The sequence below is a fragment of the Pholcus phalangioides genome, unplaced genomic scaffold (genome assembly GCF_987345545.1).
Source record: "Pholcus phalangioides strain wild (caught in Gottingen) unplaced genomic scaffold, Ppha-v1.0 ptg000003l_1, whole genome shotgun sequence".
NCBI classification, from domain to species: Eukaryota; Metazoa; Arthropoda; class Arachnida; order Araneae; family Pholcidae; genus Pholcus; species Pholcus phalangioides.
In genome coordinates this window covers 3,994,803-4,016,198 of record NW_028301596.1, presented here as the reverse complement: position 1 = coordinate 4,016,198, position 21,396 = coordinate 3,994,803, and the positions used below count along the sequence as shown (strand labels likewise).

The 21,396-nt window shown below is 37.1% G+C and overlaps 2 protein-coding genes across 6 annotated transcripts in view; one reads left to right on the top strand and one right to left on the bottom strand.

The window, feature by feature from the left end:
• The window catches only part of LOC149087910 (voltage-dependent calcium channel subunit alpha-2/delta-3-like), a 323,210-nt gene that overhangs the window by 50,255 nt on the left and 251,559 nt on the right, over window positions 1–21,396 (bottom strand). For 4 of the 5 annotated variants that reach the window (XM_089242629.1, XM_089242612.1, XM_089242620.1 and 1 more), the window contains exon 3: window positions 2,456–2,566. In XM_089242629.1, coding sequence (XP_089098755.1) covers window positions 2,456–2,566 — 111 coding nt within the window. Of the gene's footprint in view, window positions 1–2,455; window positions 2,567–6,503; window positions 6,591–21,396 lie in introns of those variants that run through there. The other variant, XM_089242645.1, reaches the window with a different exon arrangement.
• Window positions 14,837–18,573, top strand: LOC149087918 (uncharacterized). Its single transcript, XM_089242600.1, has one exon. It carries the CDS (start codon window positions 15,382–15,384, stop codon window positions 18,142–18,144), a length of 2,763 nt encoding a protein of 920 aa, XP_089098726.1. The 5' UTR covers window positions 14,837–15,381; the 3' UTR covers window positions 18,145–18,573.

Here is a 21,396-nt window from a genome sequence, read left to right as displayed (position 1 = left end):
TGGCTTTTGGAATGTTTACTTTGGTTACTGTAGTTCCCAAACAATGCATTTCAGACATGTTTACTCCTTTATAATGGTTTGTCACTTCTTTAATGTTGCCAGTATATTATATGGAGAAAAACCCAGGCAATGCCGGGTATTATAGCTAGCGTTTCTATAAATTACAGATGACAAATTACAATACAATGTTGAATGTGCATGCAAAGTTCGGAGGAAATTGAAGGAAGAGGCATTTTCCATACTGAATGATTTTCAGTTCACGAACAACCTCCCAACTTCGAGGCATGAATGCAAGCCGATCTCCCCATTAAAAAGTCTCGCTGCAGAGAGCAACAGGCCTAAAACAGTATAATTATTCATTCATTACACTTCACTCACTGAGAGTTGAAAAAACTCAGTTTAAAAAAATTGATTGGAGATGGTAAAGCACTACACATAACAAGCATTACACAGAAACAAACTTCATGGAAGGTTCACTATACATACCCACACATTTCAACATGTACCAATTCATTAAAAGTTCTGCAGAGGAATATGGACGAAGTGCACACGTCTGGTTTAGTAGTTCATGAACAACCACACAAAATTGGGATCTGTAGTCTGGGTTCTCTACAGCTGAGGTTTCCAATGTAAAATTTCTATCAGAACCCTTGAAGATAATGAGGCTTTTCAATGGAACTCAAAGTTGAGAATATTTATCAAAAAAAAGTTTGTGCCCTATTTTTGTCTCAAACAGCTTCATAGCCCCAGAGTAAAATAAAAGTGGGCTTAGGCACCACCTTTTAATATGCATATTTATTTTCATAAATCATTGTGCCAGATCTTATCATGGAAGTCCCCCCCCCCCTATGCAACTGAGGTAAGTCAACCCCGCATGGCCCTGCCAATGGAGGGGAGGAATGACAGGGCTGGAACTTGGGATGATTCACATATCTTTTTGTTTTCCACACTATAAATTTATGACAGAGGGGTTCCTCTGAAAATGAGGCCAGCGTGCTTTGCCTGGGTGGAACTCATGTGTTAAGATGTGCAACTGGGTATCTCATAAGGTACATATAACTTCTGCAATCTAAGAATGCTCATTTCAATAGTGGATAAAAACTTTCCAAGAAAAACATATTTTTTACAACTTATAATTTCCAGATGAAATGGAAAATGGCATTCATGAACTAACTTCTGGTTAAAAAATTTGAATTTTAGAAGCATTTCTTTATTATTATTATTATTGAACATTTGCGTTTAAGGAATTTACAGGTTTTGTAGTGTTCTGTCTGTCCTCTGTAGAAATTCAAAAGAACTATTTTAAGAAGCTTCCCCCTTCACTTTATCTTTGGAAACTTTGTAGAGTGATAAGCGAGCACTCTATGTTTTTTTTTATTTCATGGGGCCCAATGATTGAGATTCGGCTGTATGATTTTCAACAGAAAATATGTAAATTGGTAGGTTGTGAATTTCAACCAGATAGGAGCACCCAAACATCACTTGTTCATGATGTTCTTAAGACGGCCCTAAAGTAGATGTGTTGGCATGAGGTTGGAGCCCTGTGAGCCTATAGGAAGCCATATTCACGAATTGAAAGCTTTGATTAGAACCATCACTGGAAGAAAAGCATCTGTACAAGAACTCTGACACATGCTTAACTGAAATAATCGAGACGCTGAAGATAAAGTATTCATCTAAGTCATCTATGAATATCTCCTAGAACGAAATCAAGTATCCATCCTCAATGATTTAAGTGAGTCCGTCCCAAACGGTAGGGCTGGCAGAGCTCTAGCAGGGGGCAAAGGGCAATTTTTTTTAATACCATGAATTCACCGGAAGGAAGAGGAAGCCTACCAAAGATCTCAGTTAAGGGGGACCAGCTCCAGACATAGGTGGAGATAGACGTGAAAGTCTGGGGGGCATGATGATGTCAATTCAATTCCTATATACACATTTACATGGATGGGGGGTGGGGGGAACTATATAATATCTTATACAGGAAATTTTTTTTTCTTGCCAGCAAAAAACTTGGTTATAGTAAAAACAATATAATATACTAGCTACAATTCCTGGTGCTCCCCGGTTTAATTCAATCACTGGGAGGATTGAAAAAGTGGCAAACCATTATAAAGGCATATAAACTATTATACATATACTGACAGGATTATTTGGGAGTATTTATTTTTGAGACTTTCTCACGACCCCCTTGGTTCATTGATCTCCCTGATTCACAGTTTGAGCACCGGTGTATGGTTTCCTTTAGGGTACACAGATTTTCATAAGCATGAAAGTATGTGTGTCACTCAAAATCCAACTACACTGTAAGCACATTGGCCTGATTTCAGACACTGACCCAAAGTTGGCTGATTCCCTTTCCAAAGCACTTCAAATTTTGGATAGTTGCCGTAACACATAAAAGTATATATAAAGATTTTTCTAAGAGGAAAAGAAAGAAATGTATCTTTTAAGGTACCTCAACAGCTCTTCTTTTCCAAGACAAAACACTCTGCACATCGAATCGAATGTCTTCAATCATTTTTGTAGCATCTACGTATTTTACAGTAGCTCCTAATTTTTCAAAATTCTGAAAAAAGAGAGAAAAAAAAAAGTTATAAAATACAGTATTATACGTGAAGTATATGCTTCGAATACACGTATTTGTTCACTCTGTGATTAATTAACCACAAAACACAACTAAATAAAGTGACCCGTTAAAAATCATGCATATTTATCTGCGTGAAGCACTTGTTGGTGCTCTCCAAAAATAGACTACCTTCTATTTCCTCTATTTTAATTTTTTGTGTGTGCATTCAGAGAAATTATATATTTTTTCAAAGTACCTTACTAGCATCAATGTACTTTTGCATTTTTTTCAACCACTTCCTACAAACATTTTGGAGTTCTTTGACCGATATACAGTTAAAAATGTCATTTAGCCCATGGGCCTTTGCTTTTCAGCAAATTCCTTCCCATGAAAGATTTGCCAAAGAAGCTAAAAAAATTTGTAGAGATTAGTGAAGCCCGTTTTTTTCACAATGCAAGAAAAACGAATTTGCTCGCAGAATAGATATGATAGCCAGTCAAGGCAAAATAATAATGCAATTAGCATGGCATGATTTCATAATTCATGTGGAAACATCACAAAAATAAACTCATTTAGACAAACAACTACAACTTACACAAGAAATCTTAAATATGTTGTCCACCGTGTTCTGGCTGTGAGGTGGGAGCGCAAAAATGCTTGTTTAACTACGGATCATAGTATGTTATGGTAATGATGTGTGAATGTGCTTTCAATTCATCAAAATTTGCAATCCGACCACTACACTTGACATTTTGGGGTATCCCCAAAGCCAAAAGTTGCAAGGGTTTTAGTAGCATATTCACATTGTATTCAGGTGGCCAGGTGTTGTATCATGTTGTTATTGTTAAAGTGGTTCTTCAGCAGCTGCTTCACTGGTATTAAAATGTGCATCTTAATAAAAGTTGTGCTATTCACCAGGGCTGGACAAAAAAAAAAAAATTTAGGTGCCGGCCAAATTCATTAGGAGCGAAACATTTTTTTCCCCAAGAAAAACAATCCTGAGTAATGTGGTTTTTTTCCAGGACTTTATGACCAATTCTCATGTTGGAAGGCACATTATCATGAAATCAGAAAAAATTCTCATACTTACACTTCATTTTAGCAGTGCCAAAATGATATGGTTGCGCAAAACAGATTATACTGCTGGCCAAGTACAGCATCATCTACTTATCCATTTTTCTTCTTTCACCAAAGAAAATTCCATTGCTTCATGCAAATTTTCAACCCATTCTGACCAGCAGTTCTTATTCGTGTTTTGGAATCAGAACTTTATATAATTATAATCACCCTGTATATAGCTGATTATTTTTCATAAATCACTTACTACTGTACATCCTAACCAAACAGTAACCCAGTTCATATTCCGAGGAATTTCTAACTGGAAATTATTTGTACAGGGATCACCAGCCACTTCACTAACTGGCCAATTTTGGGATTTTACTACTGTACAGTAAAACTTTGATTGCTGAAAATGTACAAAAAATAATAATTCAATATTAAGCCTGGTGGCGATATACAGTACAAGATGTGCCTGCTTCCTATGGAAAGAAAATGAAAATGTCTACAAGATAAATGTAACCACTAGTAGACCTATACTGGTCCTTGTCCTTCAGGAGCACAGCTGGTGTCTTTTTGGTTTATAAGACCACCTGCCCTTAGCATTACAGTGAAGTCACTACTGTTGCTGCTTCTTTGTGAAGGGAAAAAAAGCCTGTGTATGCACCAATACCCCCACATGTGTGATAAAATCCTCATTCATGAATTTGCTCAAAATAGAGCATCAGAATGCAGCGCAGAGTTAGAAAATGCAGTAAGAATGAGAAATTTCAGTACTGTACATTACTTTGAGCAACTAAGATACTTAATATGTGCAAGAAAATTTATATTCAGGCCACTTTTATATGAGATTTTTTTGGAAAAAACCACTTATATAATCTTACACCATTTAAAGATATACAATCAGAATGTACTCCAAGAATAGAAAATGTCGTAAGTATTATGCATTTTGGCTAATAATGGACCACAACATATTTTCCGGGAGAAAAAATTATACTTAAGCCACTTTTATGAGATTTTTCAGAAAAAAAACCAAACTGGTTTTTTTAAAAACCACTTGGTTAAAACCAGTGTGGTTTCAACCAAACAACCTTGGTACAAATTACACTAACGTTGTGAAATGTCAATTGAATTGTTTCTCACCTGATCGAATATTGTGTACTGGAATTGTTGCGAGGCAGACTAGTCACCCGGTGGAAAATTCTTGAACTTTTTTCAAATCAACAAGGCTTTGAACAAATTTACAGCTTCACAGCCACAAATTTGTCGAATATAGGCTAAATTATTCAACGAGATCATAATAGCTGTATACCAGAGGTATACGAAAGGCACGCTATGTCACAAAATGGGAATTTCACAGGAGAGCAGAGAGAGTTTAAAGCCTTTTTTTTGTGTGTGCACCTTTCTATGAAACTTGCTAATTGTTTTGTGCAGTGAATGCCTTTCTTATTTATCGCAACAGAACTTCCTCCTTGTCCTATACTCTATGTAGTTTAACAAAATTACAGCAAATTAAGTGTTATGTATATATATATTCCAATATTGAAAAAAATATATATTGTGCCCACTACCAGGCAAGTCATTTGGGGGGTGGGTGAGGGGGATCCATTGCCCACCCTCCGCTTTTTGGAAATACACTAAAAATGGTATAATATATATACAAATATATATACATACATTGAGTACATGTTCTTTGTCCCCCCCCCCCGGAAAAAAATTAAAAAGACTGCCCTGCCCTCTACCTCCAGCATACATATATATAAAGCTTACTCAGAATCGTGGGCAGAGATACGGGAGGGGGCATTGCCCCCCCCCCCCAGCATCAAAGGTGAAGTCGACAGATCTAATGCATATATGTATAGATGAATCGACATCATCATCTTGTCCCCCCAGCAATAATGACCGTGCCCCACCCCCAGACTTCCAAGTCTATCTCCGCAAGTATTATGCATTTTGGCTAATAATGGTATAAAATAATATAATTATAATAAATTAATATAAAGAAATAATGGTATAATATAAAGCTTACTCAGAATCGTGGGCAGAGATACGGGAGGGGGCATTGCCCCCCCCCCCCCAGCATCAAAGGTGAAGTCGACAGATCTAATGCATATATGTATAGATGAATCGACATCATCATCATCTTGTTCCCCCAGCAATAATGACCGTGCCCCCCCAGACTTCCAAGTCTATCTCCGCCTATGCTCAGAATATGTACACAGACTGCCACAATTTTTAAACATTTAGTACCGAAATTTTCTTCAAATGATATGCTATGAATTTTTTTCCAGTATGAAGCTGAGAGTTGTTAATAAGTCAATTTGCATTTATTGACTGTAAATCACATAAAAAATCCGAGATTTTCATGCGTTTCTTCAAATTATAATTTATTTTAAAAAGGTAGAACTACATTCGAATCCTGTTATAACAAAGTCCAACAGAGCGTAGAAAACAATCCATTATAATAAAATTTTGCTATAAAGAAGTTCCCGGTTTTTGCATTGTTCCCATGTAAACTTATCTAGGGGATTAACGAGATTAACTCGTTAAAACAAGATATTTTTTTCACAATAACAGGATTCAACTGTATTGATTATGGGCATCGTTTTCTTAGCCACGTCGTTGGGCATTTGGCATGTTGTGGTGTTGTATTTGTATTACAACGAAAATTAAAATTGATAATTTTTCATACAGAAATTTAACTGATTCTCCATACACTTTTATTACCTTTGGACACAGGCAATTTTTTTTTTTTTTTGAACAAGATATCTCAGCCTAGAGATGGTAGAAATATATATTTGAGTTCCCTCTCCATACTTTCCCCCTACAGGGAGACGTCGTATTAGTAACGCTAAATACGGGAATAGATTTTTTTCCTTACCTCAGCATTCTTCTCTCCCTCCTTACAGTTTGAGGAGTAAAAAATAACCTGCTTTTCTCTTTATTCCTCCCGAATGTCAAAAAAGATACAGGTTTCAGAGATTTATCGCTGATACTCCAACTATGGCCCATACTGTTCAAATTTGTTGCATTAGCCTGTATGTTACATATGATGGCATATTTACGAATGCGGGTGAGTGGTGCTACAAGACATGCATATTGCAGTCTTTCAGATATTCTGCAGCCATTCAGTGTACCTATATACCAAAGCCAGAGTTGCCAGGTCCTTAAAAAATTTCCAGCCAAAATCCTCTTCAAAAGTAGCCAAAAAGTAGCCCAAAATATTTGAACTTGTGCTGCCATCTATGAAGTAACAAGCGAGCTACAGTTTGACGATATTCTATCCTGCAAAAGTGGCTTATAACTCTTTTCCTGTCACTAACTCCCCCCACTTTTCACTTTTTCGTGAAAAAATATGTTTTTTTTAGAATTTTGCGAAAGTCAGGGCTATACATTCTCTCTCCTGGAAAAACGGCCCAGATGTGGCCTCAAGTGTAGGCCGTCTTAAAAGCATCATGGGGCCCCCGGACAAATTGATTCTGCTCAGCCCTCTATTCAGACTGCAAATTCCAACTTACCAATTCACATGCTTAATCTCGCAAATCTTAACCATATATCATTTTTTATCCCCCCCCCCCCCGCTCTTCATTCAAGGCCTCCGTGACGTGCCCGGGTTGGCCCATGCGTCAAGACGACACTGCCTCAAATTGTGCATAGGTGCCTACGAAATTTGGTACAATGATTTTAAAAATTAGGTATGGGTCCCAGACCAGATTTTTCACGGTCTAGTAAACAAAAAATTTAAGAACTCTTCTGGGTTCCTGGCAGGGCCGTTTTAAGAGCATCATGGGCCCGAGAGCCAAGTGATTTTTCTTATTCCCTACATGGAAAATCCCCGAAAAATACAACTACCTCTCGTTTTTCTGAGCCCCCCCCCCTCTTCTCTTGAGGCCCCGGGCCATGCTCGGGTGAGCCTATGCGTTAAGACAGAACTGGTTCCCGGGCTTGAGCCCTGCCAGCTCCACGCTTGTGGAGGCTACGGTTTCTTTCACAGGCTTCTGTGGTCTAGATACTGTTTCCCATCCGTCAGGCCAGAGCAACACCTTCTATAGCTGAAGGCCTCCGCGCGAAGCTCGTGACGTCACTGAAGTCTCCCTTATAGTGTTGGATATATTATAACCGATTGGCCGCGGTATCATGAAGGTTGGTTTTCAAACTTTGATCTAGAGCCTAGGACAGTTCCAAAGTTTTTGTTTTACGGTACCTTCAATCATTGGGTGGCAAAGACATTATGGTTGAAAGTTCTGGCTTTCCATAGTTGGGTGAGATGTTCCCACCCCTTCTGCCTTGTCAGGAAGAAAACACAACATGAGGTGGGGACTAAAGTGAAAAAAAGAAAAACTTCTTTGCTCGCAAGCAAAGAAAAATAGGGAGAAATTCGCCATGAACACAATTTTGGAAAAATCGCCCAAAAAACCGCCACCCGCCAAAGCCAAAAATTTCCCGCCGAACCGTTTTCAAACCAGCCCAATTTGGCGGGAAAACCGCCAATCTGGCAACTCTAACCAAAGCGCTTGCTTCTCTACAAGCACTTTGCTATACAGTTACAGTTACAGTTGAATTAAGCAGGGCTATCGGCTGCAGAGACCATTCCCTGGCTGGGAGAGAGAAGTGTGAGGTAGGTAATAAAATAAAGAAAATTGAAAATTCAAAACAACAACAGTAGTAGATTACTACAAAAACAAAAAGAATGGAAATGGGATGATATGAAAAAGAAAATCTTCAGATCTAGGGGACGATGCTAGATCACTTTTGTGAGTTATGAGATGTAGTCCCAGGATGAGTGTGTGTTTAGGTTGGAAAGGACCTCAAAACCAGAAAGAAATGTTAAATAAATCTTTTACTTAACGAAATGAATTTTTCGAAATGACCAATCGATATACGGAGGTTGGACGCCATGAAGGTAGGCCAAGATTTAATGGGAGGAGAGGACGCAAAAAAGGATGGAATGCGATGACGCATGAAGCGGGAGCAGTTGAAAAGAAAATGGGTCGCAGTTTCCGGAAGTTGGCAGTATGAACAGAGAGGGCTGTTAACTTTTTTGATGAAAAACAAGTAAGCATTAAGAGGCGCTCTATCACAGATTAACTTGTAAAAGAGGCGTTCAAATTTTGAATTAGAGAAGAGATGAGAAATCTGATTACAACAGTTGAAGAAAATTTGAAAGTCAGGAATAGTGGAATTAAGCGAATCAGATGTATATTGACGAAATGAGAGTCGTAACATAGATCGTAGGTCCTCTGGATAAAGAGCCGGCGTTACGTAAGGACTGGGAGAGGAGGAAAGCGAACGAACATAGCTGTCAATAGACTCGTTCAAATCTATCCCAGAATGTGCAGGGACCCAAATTAAAGAGATATGGCAGGTATAAGAACAAACCATTAGAAGTTGGGAATAAAGGAGGTGGATGACTGTGGGAGAGTGATTGGAGAATTCATTAATCGCATGAAGAATTCATTTAGCATCCGAAAAAAGGACCACGGGTTGGCCCCTGGTGGGGATAAATGATCTCAAGCCCATAGTGATAGCTAGAGCTTCTCCTGTAAATATAGAGGAGTGAGAGTGAATCCACCATGCTCTCATACTATTCGTAGAGGGGCAAAAAGCACCGCAGACAACATTAGAATTTTTAGACGCATCAGTAGCGATGATGATCGTTGAACGGTCTAAAGATTTCAAGAAATTTTGAAAGAGGATGTTGATTATATTCTTATGTCTATGTTGTTGAAAATCCAGGTCATCAGTGACAACCGAAATTTTGTTCGAAATCCAAGGATAGAAAGAGTAGATTGGTCTGAGAGTTTGGGAGAACGAGAAATTAAGGAAACTGAAAAATTGGGAAAGTCTGATTTTCAGTTTGGGAGCAATATGTGAAAAAATTGAATTGAAGTTATCAGCACAGCCTTGAGTAGGAGAAGCAGCAGCCTGAATACATGCAATTCCATTTCTAAGAAGAAGAATTTCCTCCAGAGTGGGGAGTGCTAAAATGGTACGCATCTTGAGTATTCTAGTAGAAAGTGGTAGGCCCAAGGTAGCTCTCATTGCAGAATGATACATAGTATCCAATTTCGAACGGTTAGTTTTAGCTGCATTTAACCATACTATGGAACCATATCCTAAAAGAGCTGAAATGATGTTAATGAAAATAGGTTTCACAATAGAACAAGGAATATTTCTGGAAAAATGATGAAGAGAACGACAAATATTGAGAGTGAAAGTGCAACGAGATCTGAGATGATTAATTTGTTTTTTCCAGATTAAAGAACGGTCTAAATAAATACCTAGGACTTTAAGGTAGGGATCAAACGGGATACTATTTCCATTGATTTGGAAATTCGGAACATATGAAGTGGGATTCCGAGATAAAATCGTAAAACGAGATTTCGAAAGCGAGATGGACAGACCACTGTCCTCCGCCCACCTAAGGATACAATTAATTGCAGACATCATACGAGCTTCCATATAGGCTTCACAGTTAGATTTATACATGATGAAAATATCATCTGCATACACAAAAAGTTTAATGTCGGGCGGTAAGTAGGTGACAATATCAAGAGTGAAGAGAGAAAATAAGATAGGAGACAATGTTGAGCCCTGTAATAATCCTGAACAAGGTGAAAACTTATTGGACGGGCAACCACGCCAGTGAATGAAATGATCCCGTCCACCCAAATAATTAGATAACCAAAGTAAAAAGCGACCATTCAAACCCATTCTCGCCAGTTTATGTAACAAAAAAGAGTGTTGGGTTGAATCATATGCTTTATTGATATCAAAAGCAAGAAGATAACAGGTCTTAGATTGGCGGAAGGCATCTGAGGTATAAGAAACAATATCTCTGAGACAGGCCTCGGCAGAGGTTTTTGGACGGAAGCCGTAGAAACAGTTTGGAAAAATTTTGAACCGTAGGCAAATCCAATTAAGACGAAACAGAATAATGCGTTCGAAAATTTTGTTTATGGAATTGATCAATGTGATAGGGCGAAAAGAACTCGGATGCGATGGGGATTTGCCAGGTTTTTGAATAAAAATAATTTTACCCTCTTTGAAAGAATATGGAATTATGGCAGAAGTCCAAATCCTATTGAAGGCGGGCAAAAATTCCAAGCCTTTAGCAGGGAGATATTTAAAAGCGTGAAGAGGAATGTGATCAGGACCAGGTGCAGTAGATTTTCCGGATCTTATGGCTCTGCGAAGTTCCTGAAAAGAGAAATCCGCATCTAGACATTGTTGAAAACAATGGTGGGGACCAGTGAATTGATTCGGAGGAGGGAGGGAAATGTTTGGAAAATGAAAATTTTTTAGAATTGAAATCTGGTCCTCTGGACCCGTGAAGTCTCTGTGAGCAATGGAAAAAACTAGTCGGGAAGTATCAAAAGATTTCGAAGCCACATACCGGTTTCGCCTCAAAATAGAATAAACAGCTGAAGGGGGAGAATGGGGCTTAACTTCAAAAGCCAGAAGTTTAAGACGAAGAGTACGCAGATGACGACGAAATTTAGCAGCACTCTGTTTGTACAAGATCCAGTTTGAATTAGATGGCGAAGAACGGAACTTTCGAAAGTTACGTTTTTTTTCAATGAGAAGAGATCGACCATCCCTATCCATTTTGATACGAGGGAATTTTTTACGAGGTTTAAGCGAAGTGTGCTTTGAAATAGAAGAGCGTAAAAAAGTATACAAGTCGTCAAAATTATCGGACGATGGGATATTTTCCAAGTCCGAGATAATTGAAGGCCAATGGGAATGACGAACCATTGATGAAGTATTACAGTTTATCGGAATAGAAAGCTTGATTGGAAGGTGGTCACTGTTCAGAAGACTGTCAGTCGGAGACCAGGTTAGAGTCCGATGAACATTTGGGGAGCTGAAACAAAAATCTAAAAATGAGTTGGTATTGGCACTATAGTAAGTAGGGCAGGTAGGAATGGTGAAGCAAATATTATTTTGAAGATACCAGTTGTGAAGGGCAATACCAGCTGAAGAATTTACATTGCCACAAAAGTTCACATTTTTAGAATTAAAGTCACCCAACATAATATAATCGCAAGTCATCAAAGATATCACGTGGTTCAAAGGATCAATGTCAAAAGGGCCATCAGGACGGTAAATATTTGCAAGGCATAATGGATGATTACTTATAAAAATTTTAACACAGAGAATTTCAAAAGATACATCATTAGTGTCCCAAATGAGTTGAGATGAAAAATCGGACCTGATAGCTGTAATTAAACCACCACCGGAAGAATATGTTCTATCAGAACGGTATATATGGAAACCCGGAATAAAAAAGGATTGGTAATTAGAATTGAGCCAACTTTCCTGGATGCAAATGATGTCAAATTGATGAATAATATTACGAAATAAATTAAATTTGGAACGAATGCCACGACAGTTCCACTGCAAAATATTTAATCTTTGACTTAAAGACATGAAAAATAAAATTAAAGGCAGGACCAGCTTGGAATTCTGACAACAAAAGGCAATAAAAAAAAAGTGGCATGCATATGAATAAGAAAACTAATTAGGTATTACCTTTGGGAGGATAAAAACCCCCTAGAGCTCCGCCTGTCAGAAGACTCGAGGAATAGGAAGAGGATGGATCATTTTTATTTTTTTTTCTCGGCAACGTCCTGTCGTCCACCGTGGGACGGAGAGAGTCAATAACAGTCTTGATTACATCAGGCATAAGAGCAGACAAACAGTTCGAGACTGTTTCTTGTAGTTGAATTGACATTTCATTCAACAAAGCTTCTTTGATCTTTGTGATCTCACTCTGGATTAAACTGTGAATTTCTAATTTCAAAGATGCCAAGTCAACAGGAATCGTGGACATACTAGCTTTACTAGCATATGATTGAGGATGGTTAGGACGACACGCAACCCTGGCCTCTTGAAGAGTGACATGATTATTTGCCTTAAATTCGAGCACTTTACATTCAAAGATATACGACACACATGATTTCTCCATTGGATCATGATCACCAGCACAGTTGACACATGATCTAGGATTTGAACAATCTGAGGAGCTATGAGCACCCCCACAGGATCGACAGACTGGACCAGAGGCCCGACAATGGACTTGTCGATGATTCAATTTGAAGCACCTGGAGCATTGAAATGGCCGGTCAATGAAAAGGTTCGGTCTATGTATGGTGAACCATATTTTGAGAACTGAAGGTAAATTCACTCCCAAAATAGTAGCAAGCACTGACGTGGACGCTTCACCATTTCTTGCAAATCTTCTTAGACTCAAAAGGGTGATGTTATTTTCGCGAATTTCCTCGGCCAAGTCCGCAAGAGTTTCAGAGGTAGGAATATTCCGCAGGAGGAATTTCGAGGTAATGTTATCAGTAAGCAAAATAGCTTTGACTGGAATATCTAGGATCCTAGGTATCGATAAGGCTTCGGTCGCCGCTTTTTGTGAAGAGGTCGCAATTATGAGTTCATTACCACGAGTGAAACGGACGTCTAAGATCTGGGAGGTGTCTGAAAAATAATTTAATAAGCTTTTTTTCAAGTCCCTCGGTCGAGATCTCGGAATAGCTTGAGCACCCGACAGCTTGACAGTGAAGCATTTAATTTCATTACACGCACAGGCTAATAAGTCTACATCACTAATATTTGAAGACCACGTGTTGACAGGCAGAGCCCTATTAGGGTTCGCAAAACCATTAGAGGGAGCATCATTATTAATTTCCATGTCGATATTGTTATCACTCAAGTTAGCTATAAGAGAGTTGGAACTACATACCAAATCCGCCGTCTCGACGATAAAACGAGGATTAAATAAATAACCAAAAAAACAACGAAAAAATTACCGTGACGAACAATATGAAGAAAGGGAAGGAGGGGAAAGAAAATTACAGAAAGGAAAGATTATCCTTTTTCTAACACAAACGCAAAAAACAAACTAGCGCTACAAAAGTCGACGCGGAAACCGGATTACGAAGAAGCAGCCGATCACCCCGCCCTTTCACCCAGCTTCTTCAGCTTACATTACTGCACTTTGCTATATACATTTTTTGTTTTCAAAATTGGTGGTTCATAACATAAAAGTTTGGGAACTATACTGTGCTAGGTCTTTCCACCATTCTGGAAAAAAAACTTCTAGATGGTGACTGGCTTTGGTGACTGACGGCCGTAAAAGTACTGCATTTATCTTTCGACAACCAGTAAGGAATAGACCTAGGGTAATTTCGAAACGCCCTCTGAAGGTTCATTAACATTTTGTATAATTTTTTTTTTTTGCAACCGAAACAGAATTTTTCAGTTCTAAAGAAATTCGTGATTTTTATATCGCAAAATCATTTACGCCATTTAATATCACGTCATTTCATGACCTTCATTAGCCATGACGGTCATGAAATACAAATACAACGCCACAACAGGCAAATTGCCCAACGAGGTGGCTGACTTAAGAACGTCATGGATCCCCGAGCAATTTTTTGGAGGCCCTACCTACTACTACTACACCACACCCCCCCCCCCCAATGAATCGGTACATGCGGGAATGTGCGTGTACGTGTAGTGAAACCTGACGTGAAGTTTTGTTGTTTCTCTGTAATGCTTGTTATGTGTAGTGCTGCCATCTGCCACTACACATAACAAGGTGAAATCTACATATTTCATTAAGGTAATCAAGTATCACGTTATTTCCTGACCTTTACTGTTATCGGTCATTAAATGACTTTGAAATGACGTGTTTTTTTTTTTTTTTTTTGACTGACGTCATTCAGAGAAAATGAGCAAATTTTCATGTCATATTTGACGTCAGGCGACTACTTGGTTGCAGTAGCACTTCGTTAGCCAAGATTAGCGACTTAGTGACTTTGGCGAAAGTTAGTAAATTGGCATGTTTTGGCAGCATTTCAGTGATAATTATCTATGTCCCGTATTTAGAAGCCCGATATCTCGTATATTCTTCAAGCAAATATGGTCAGCATACTTCTAGCCTAGTGATTCTTGGAACACATCTTATATCTCACAAAATAGATTTCGCAGTCACTGGATCTCAAATTTTTTTTCCTATATCATCTTACCTCCATTTTTCGCTGTTATTTTTTTTCATTCCGCTTTGTAACAAGTGACCGTTATTCTTTCTCCTGTCGCTCTGCCATCATTTTTTTTTTCTCCTTTCTCGGGCAGAAAACGACCTTTGCAGCCGACAGCCCCGGATAATTTCATCGGTAGCCAAAGCAATCAATACTACAATGTTTTGATTTGGGAGGCCTTGATAGCTGAAAACACTCAATGATTATGTGAGGTCAAGCCAATGTTTTGATCGCGTTTGTTTGAGCTCTTATGTGCCATAATATTGCGTTTTAATTTAAATAATTTTCCATCGGTGCGTTAATTACTACATTTTGTTGATCGGTGCACTTTAATTCCCGGTGACTGGAGATGATCGGAACCAACATAGCAAGTTTTCTAGAGGATTATCGCTTGCAATCCATCAGAAATCGTAGCTAAAAGCTGATCCTTCATGTGAACCGATTTAGAAGTGAGGGGGAAAACAATCGTCTGCTCCTTGAGATTCCTTACTTGCTGCACTTAAAGCGTTTCAGATGCACTTCGATTGCAGTAACTGAAAGTGAAGTCGGCATCTCACTGTTTGAAATCTTTCCTGCTGAATATGAAACCATTAAACATGTTTCAGATGCATCTTGATTCTGGTAGCTTAAATTGGAGCCAATCTCTTGCTCTTTAAAACCATCGACTTGAATTCTGTTGTTTTTAATATTTTGGTTTCAACGAAAATGGAAAATTTGTCTTCGAGCAAAGAAGAAACATCAAACAGTCTCGTCAATTCTGAAGAGCAATCTTTCGAATGTGGTGTTTGCTTCCGCGTGTTTTCACAAAAGAACGCCTTGACTCATCACAAAAGAATTCACGCGAAGAAGAAGAAACTTAATGAATGTGGTGTTTGCAAACGGACATTCACCCGGAAGTGTTATCTTAAAATCCACGAAAGAAATCACTCTGGGATAAAATCCTATAATTGTGGTATCTGCAAAAAGAAATTCGGTCTAATGTCTGCTCTAAAACGTCATGAAATAATTCACTCTGGAGTTAAACCTTACAAATGTGGGAAATGTGAACAGGCGTTTACTCAAAAAAGCCATTTAGTAACTCACGAAAGAATTCACTCTGGAGTAAAACCTTATGAATGTAACATTTGCAAACAGACGTTCTCACAAATGGGCAGTCTACGAATGCATGAAAAAATTCACTTTGGGGTAAAACCTTATGAATGTAGTGTGTGCAAAAAAAGATTTTTACGAAAGGATTATCTAGAAAAACATCAAAGAGTTCATTCTGGGGTAAAACCTTATGAATGCGGTGTTTGCAAACAGGTATTCTCGCGAAAAGATAATCTTGAGTCACATGAAAAAATTCATTCTGGGATGAAGGCTTATGAATGTGGTGTTTGCAAAAAGAAATTTTCTCACATGTCTGCTCTGAAACGCCATGAAATAATTCACTCTGGAGTTAAACCTTACAAATGTGGCAAATGTGAACGGGCATTTACACAAAAAAGCCATTTAGTAACTCATGAAAGAATTCACTCTGGGGTAAAACCTTATGAATGTAGCGTTTGCAAACAGGTATTCTCACAAAAAGTTAGTTGCGAAATGCATGAAAAAATTCACTCTGGTATAAAACCTTATGAATGTGGTGTTTGTAAAAAAAAATTTTTACGAAAAGATTATCTAGAAAAACATGAAAGAACTCATTCTGGGTTGAAACCTTATGAATGCGATGTTTGCAAAAAAGTATTTTCACTAAAGAATCATCTAAAGCAACATGTAAATATCCACTCTGGGGTAAAGCCATATGAATGTGGTGTTTGCAAACAGGCATTCTCACAAATGGGTAGTCTTCAAATGCATGAAAGAATTCACTCTGGGGTGAAACCTTATGAATGTGGTGTATGTAAAAAAGAATTTTTACGAAAAGATTATCTAGAAAAACATGAAAAAATTCATTCTCGGATAAAACCTTATGAATGCTGCGTTTGCAAGAAAGTATTTTCACTAAAGCATCATCTGAAGCAACATGTAAATACCCACTATGGGACAAAACCCTATGAATGTGGTGTTTGCAAAAAGGCATTCTCACAAATGGGTAGTCTTCAAATGCATGAAAAAATTCACTCTGGGGTAAAACCTTATGAATGTGGTGTTTGCAAAAAAGAATTTTTACGAAAGGATTACCTGAAAAAACATGAAAATATCCATTCTGGTATAAAACCTTATAAATGTAGCTTTTGCAAACAGGCATTCTCACAGAGAGGTAACCTTGAATCACATGAAAAAATTCACTCTGGGGTGAAGCCTTATGAATGTGGTGTTTGCAACAAGGCATTCTCACAAATGGGTCATCTTAAAGGACATGAAAAAATTCACTCTGGGGTAAAACCTTATGAATGTAGTGTTTGCAATAAGGCATTCTCACAAATAGGTAATCTTAAAGAACATAAAAAAATTCACTCTGGAGTAAAACCTTATGAATGTGGTGTTTGCAATAAGGTATTCTCACAAATGGGTAATCTTGAAAAACATGAAAAAATTCACTCTGGAGTAAAACCATATGAATGTAGTGTGTGTAATAAGGGATTCTCACAAAAGGGTAATCTTAAAGCACATGAAAAAACTCACTCTGGGGTGAAGCCTTATGAATGTGGTGTTTGCAATAAGGCATTCTCACAAATGGGTCACCTTAAAGCACATGAAAAAATTCACTCTGGGGTAAAACCTTATAAATGTAGTGTCTGCAATAAAGGATTCTCACAAAAGGGTAATCTTGAAAAGCATGAAAAAATCCACTCGGGGGTAAAACCTTACGAGTGTGGTGTTTGCAAGCAGACATTTTCACAAAAGGCTAATCTTGAAGCACACAAGAAAATTCACACTGGGGTAAAACCTTATGAATGTGGTGTTTGCCAAAAAGAATTTTCACGAAAGGATCATCTAGAAAAACATGAAAATATACACTCTGAAGTGAAACCTTATGAATGTGGTGTTTGCAAACAGGCATTCTCACAAAAATTTAATCTTGAAGCACATGAAAAAATCCACTCTGGGATAAAACCTTATGAATGTGTTGTTTGCAAACAGACATTCTCACGAAAGGGTAATCTTGAAGCGCATGAAAACATCCACTCCAGGACAAAACCTTATGAATGTAGTGTTTGCAATAAGGGATTCTCACAAAAGGGTAATCTTGAAAAACATGAAAAAATTCACTCTGGGATAAAACCCTATGAATGTGGTGTTTGCAAAAAAACATTTTCTCGAAAGGATCATCTGAAACAACACGAAAATATCCACTCTGGGATAAAACCTTATGAATGTGGCGTTTGCCAACAGGCATTCTCACAAAAAGGTAATCTTGAAGCACATGAAAAAACCCACTCTGGGGTAAAACCTTATGAATGTAGTGTTTGCAAAAAAAACTTTTTACGAAAGGATTATCTAGAAAAACATGAAAAAATTCACTTTAAAATGAAGCCCTTATGAATACTGTGTAAAAAGGTGAGTTAATAAACTAAGAGGTTGACTCTAATTTGTTCCAGAAGTGATTTCGCTATTCGAACAAACTTTTCATATTGGAATCAGTGTAAAATTAAATTATCTGTTCCTGGAACTCTGAAGATTTCTAGCCTGAACTTTTACAACAGCTCCTGTGCATAGCCAATGGTTATCATGAACCAACATGGAAAATTGGAGAATTAGCAAACAAAAGTACTTTCACAAAAAAAAGGTTTTAAACTGTCCTATAAGGCTTCGCATCAGAGACAAGCCTCATGAATGTGTTATTTGGAATCAGGTATATTTAAATTCATTTCTCAAAAAATGCATGAAAATATTTATACTCCTGTAACATAATGAATGTGTGAACATGTGTATTCAAGTCTATTCAAAATGACATTAAAATCTTGACACACATTTGTAGTGAAAAACATTTTTTACAATATATTCATTCATAAAAAGACGGTGCTATGAATATTGTTACAGAAAATGTTTCCGACAGTTGACTGTTCTGGAAAAAAAGTCATAGAAAAGAAGCAACCCTTGTTTGAAGGAAGTGATCAATAGAAGCTCTCACAAAACATAAAAATTGTAGCCCCTATACATATACAGTATGTTTTTTTTTTTTGTCAGAAGCAGACTGCTTTTCACATTTGACAGGCAGCTATGAACGAGTGAATACATTTAACAGATTTTGTTCACAATCTTATACGTTCAGAGTAACATCAATTTTTTTGAATAAAACTTGGAGATGGCCTGTTAATTTCAAAGAATATCCTTTTTTTAATTATTACAGTCGAATCCCATTATAACGAATGCCAAGAGACTGAAAGAATCACTTCGTTACAACAAAATTTCGTTATAAGGGAATTACAGGTTACCTAGCATTGTTTCTATGTAAACTTATTTGGGGGATTAGAAAAGTGTTCGTTAAAACAAGATTTTTGCTATAACGGTATTTGTTAAAACTGGATTGGATTGTATATATGTATATATTATTATACAGAGTAAACACATTCAGAGCACAAAGTACAACTGTAAGAAAACGTGAAAATGTTCTGGTAGCTGTCTTTTTCCCCTTCACTTGAGGAGGTTGGATGAGGAACAGAAAAAATGAAATGGTGTGTCAAAACAAATCTGATATCATTTCACAAAATTTACGGTTGATCATTTTCATTAACCCTTACATTCGTAACTTTACTATACGAGTGCAAAATGTTCTCTAAGTACTTTAACTATAGTCGGTTCAAAGATAGAAATTTTGCTAAAACAAAGATAGTAAAATTTGCCTTTTTACATAAAGTGAAATCATATTCTTTTGATTTTATATTTTGAATTTGCCGGTAGATGTGAAAATTGAATAGTCAGTTTTAAGAAGTGAATAAGTAAAGAAATCTATTTTTTGGGAGATGAAAAAAAACTATAGGAGTGGTAAACTAACTTCTTCAACCTTACACTTTCTGAAGATTCTACAGGCCTAGACCTATCTATCTCTAAGGGCTTATTTTAGTTTTTTTCTTACCCACTCATGTACAGCAAAACTTGGAAGAACAAAAAGTAGATTTACCATTTTTGGTCTTTATGCTGTTCTCGAAACTAACTATTCAATTAACAAAAACTTTTTGTTGTTGTTGCAGTGCATATGTCAGGGCTTGAAAATCCCAGGTTGCCTTAGGGACTAAAAAATTGATATTGGCACCTACATTGTGCAACTTTGTGCAGTTCATAAATTGGAGTCTGAAGACAGAAGGTTTGAAATTTATGCTAACCTAACATAAATGAGTCCCACAAAACTCAGCTCCTAAGAAAGTTGGCTGGTGACTAAATTTTTTTTTTTTTTTTTTGGTTTTTCAAGCCCTAGCATAAATGGCTGTGAATTTACTATATAGCATTATTTCTCAACCTTTCTGAAAACAAGGACTAGTATGTCTGAAATAATTTGACGGATCACTTGTACCCTATATTATGACATATTCCTCTAATTATTGTTATTCTAATTTTTTTTTATACATTTGTTCCGCTTCTTCACAATACTTATTTGAATTTGCATAATACAGTATTTATCAAAGTCATAAACGCACACACAGCGTTTCCATATGATTTTTTTATGATAATTATAGCAAAATTACAAATATTTATCTCACATATTTGTCAGGTTTAACGTGTTTTGTCCTAATTTTTTTTTCAATAACAATTGTCAGAGGTAGGCACAATCACCAATGTTTTTGATGACAATTTGCTGATGTCCAGCACATTTTACAGATAATTATTTAAGACCCCAATTTTTTTACAGAATTTTAATTTTTCTGAATGAAATATGGTCATATCAGATCATTTAAATATTTTTTTTCTTGAAATACATTTTGGCTCATTGCGATTTGTAGCAGCCCTATATTTGCACACCTTCATCCATCTTACCAGTAATTGGCAAATTGCATTTAAGGCAATAGAATATAATTTTTTTGGCAACTTAGTGAGATTTAATGATTTAGAAATTTACCTGCATTCTCTGTTATGATGCAAGATGAAACTGAATATGAAGGTTTTTATATGAAACAATATGAATATAACTAATATCAATTATAACAGGCGAAAAAAAAAATCCTGCCTATTCTATTTAGTTTTAAGTCTGCCTACAGACCACCTATGACATAGTCACGAACCATAGGTTGAGAAACGCTGCTGCCATATAGTAATGTTTCGCTTGAATTTTTTTTCTGTTAGACACTAAAGTTATAGCGACCTGTATTTTTTTTCTCTTACTGTAGTTTGAACCAAAAAAAAGTATTCACATATTTAGAGTGTAACATTACAAAACATTTACTTTATGGGAGATTTTTTGAAGTTTCACACATTGCAAAAGCATGAGTTGGTGCATGAATTCGTCCAATTTGTTTTTCCCCATTGATGTCATGTTTCTCTTATACCAGCGTTAGTGTGGCACACAGGGCTGGAAATAAGGGGTGTGATAAATAGGTTAGTACATTTTGAGAAGGCAGTAAGTTTGGGGGGGGGGGTGCAGATTGTTATACAATAACATTTTTAGTGGAAATGTGAATAACTACATCCCCCCCCCCTGATAAAAAATATGACCTTGACTCCTAGCTAGGGCCCAAGCACAGATCCATGCAGGGAGACACAATCACCCCTCCTAAAAGCCAAATATTATAAGAGAAATTTTTCTGCCTCGTAAAATACAGGATGATCCAATACACCTATACAATAAGTCGATTTTTTAAT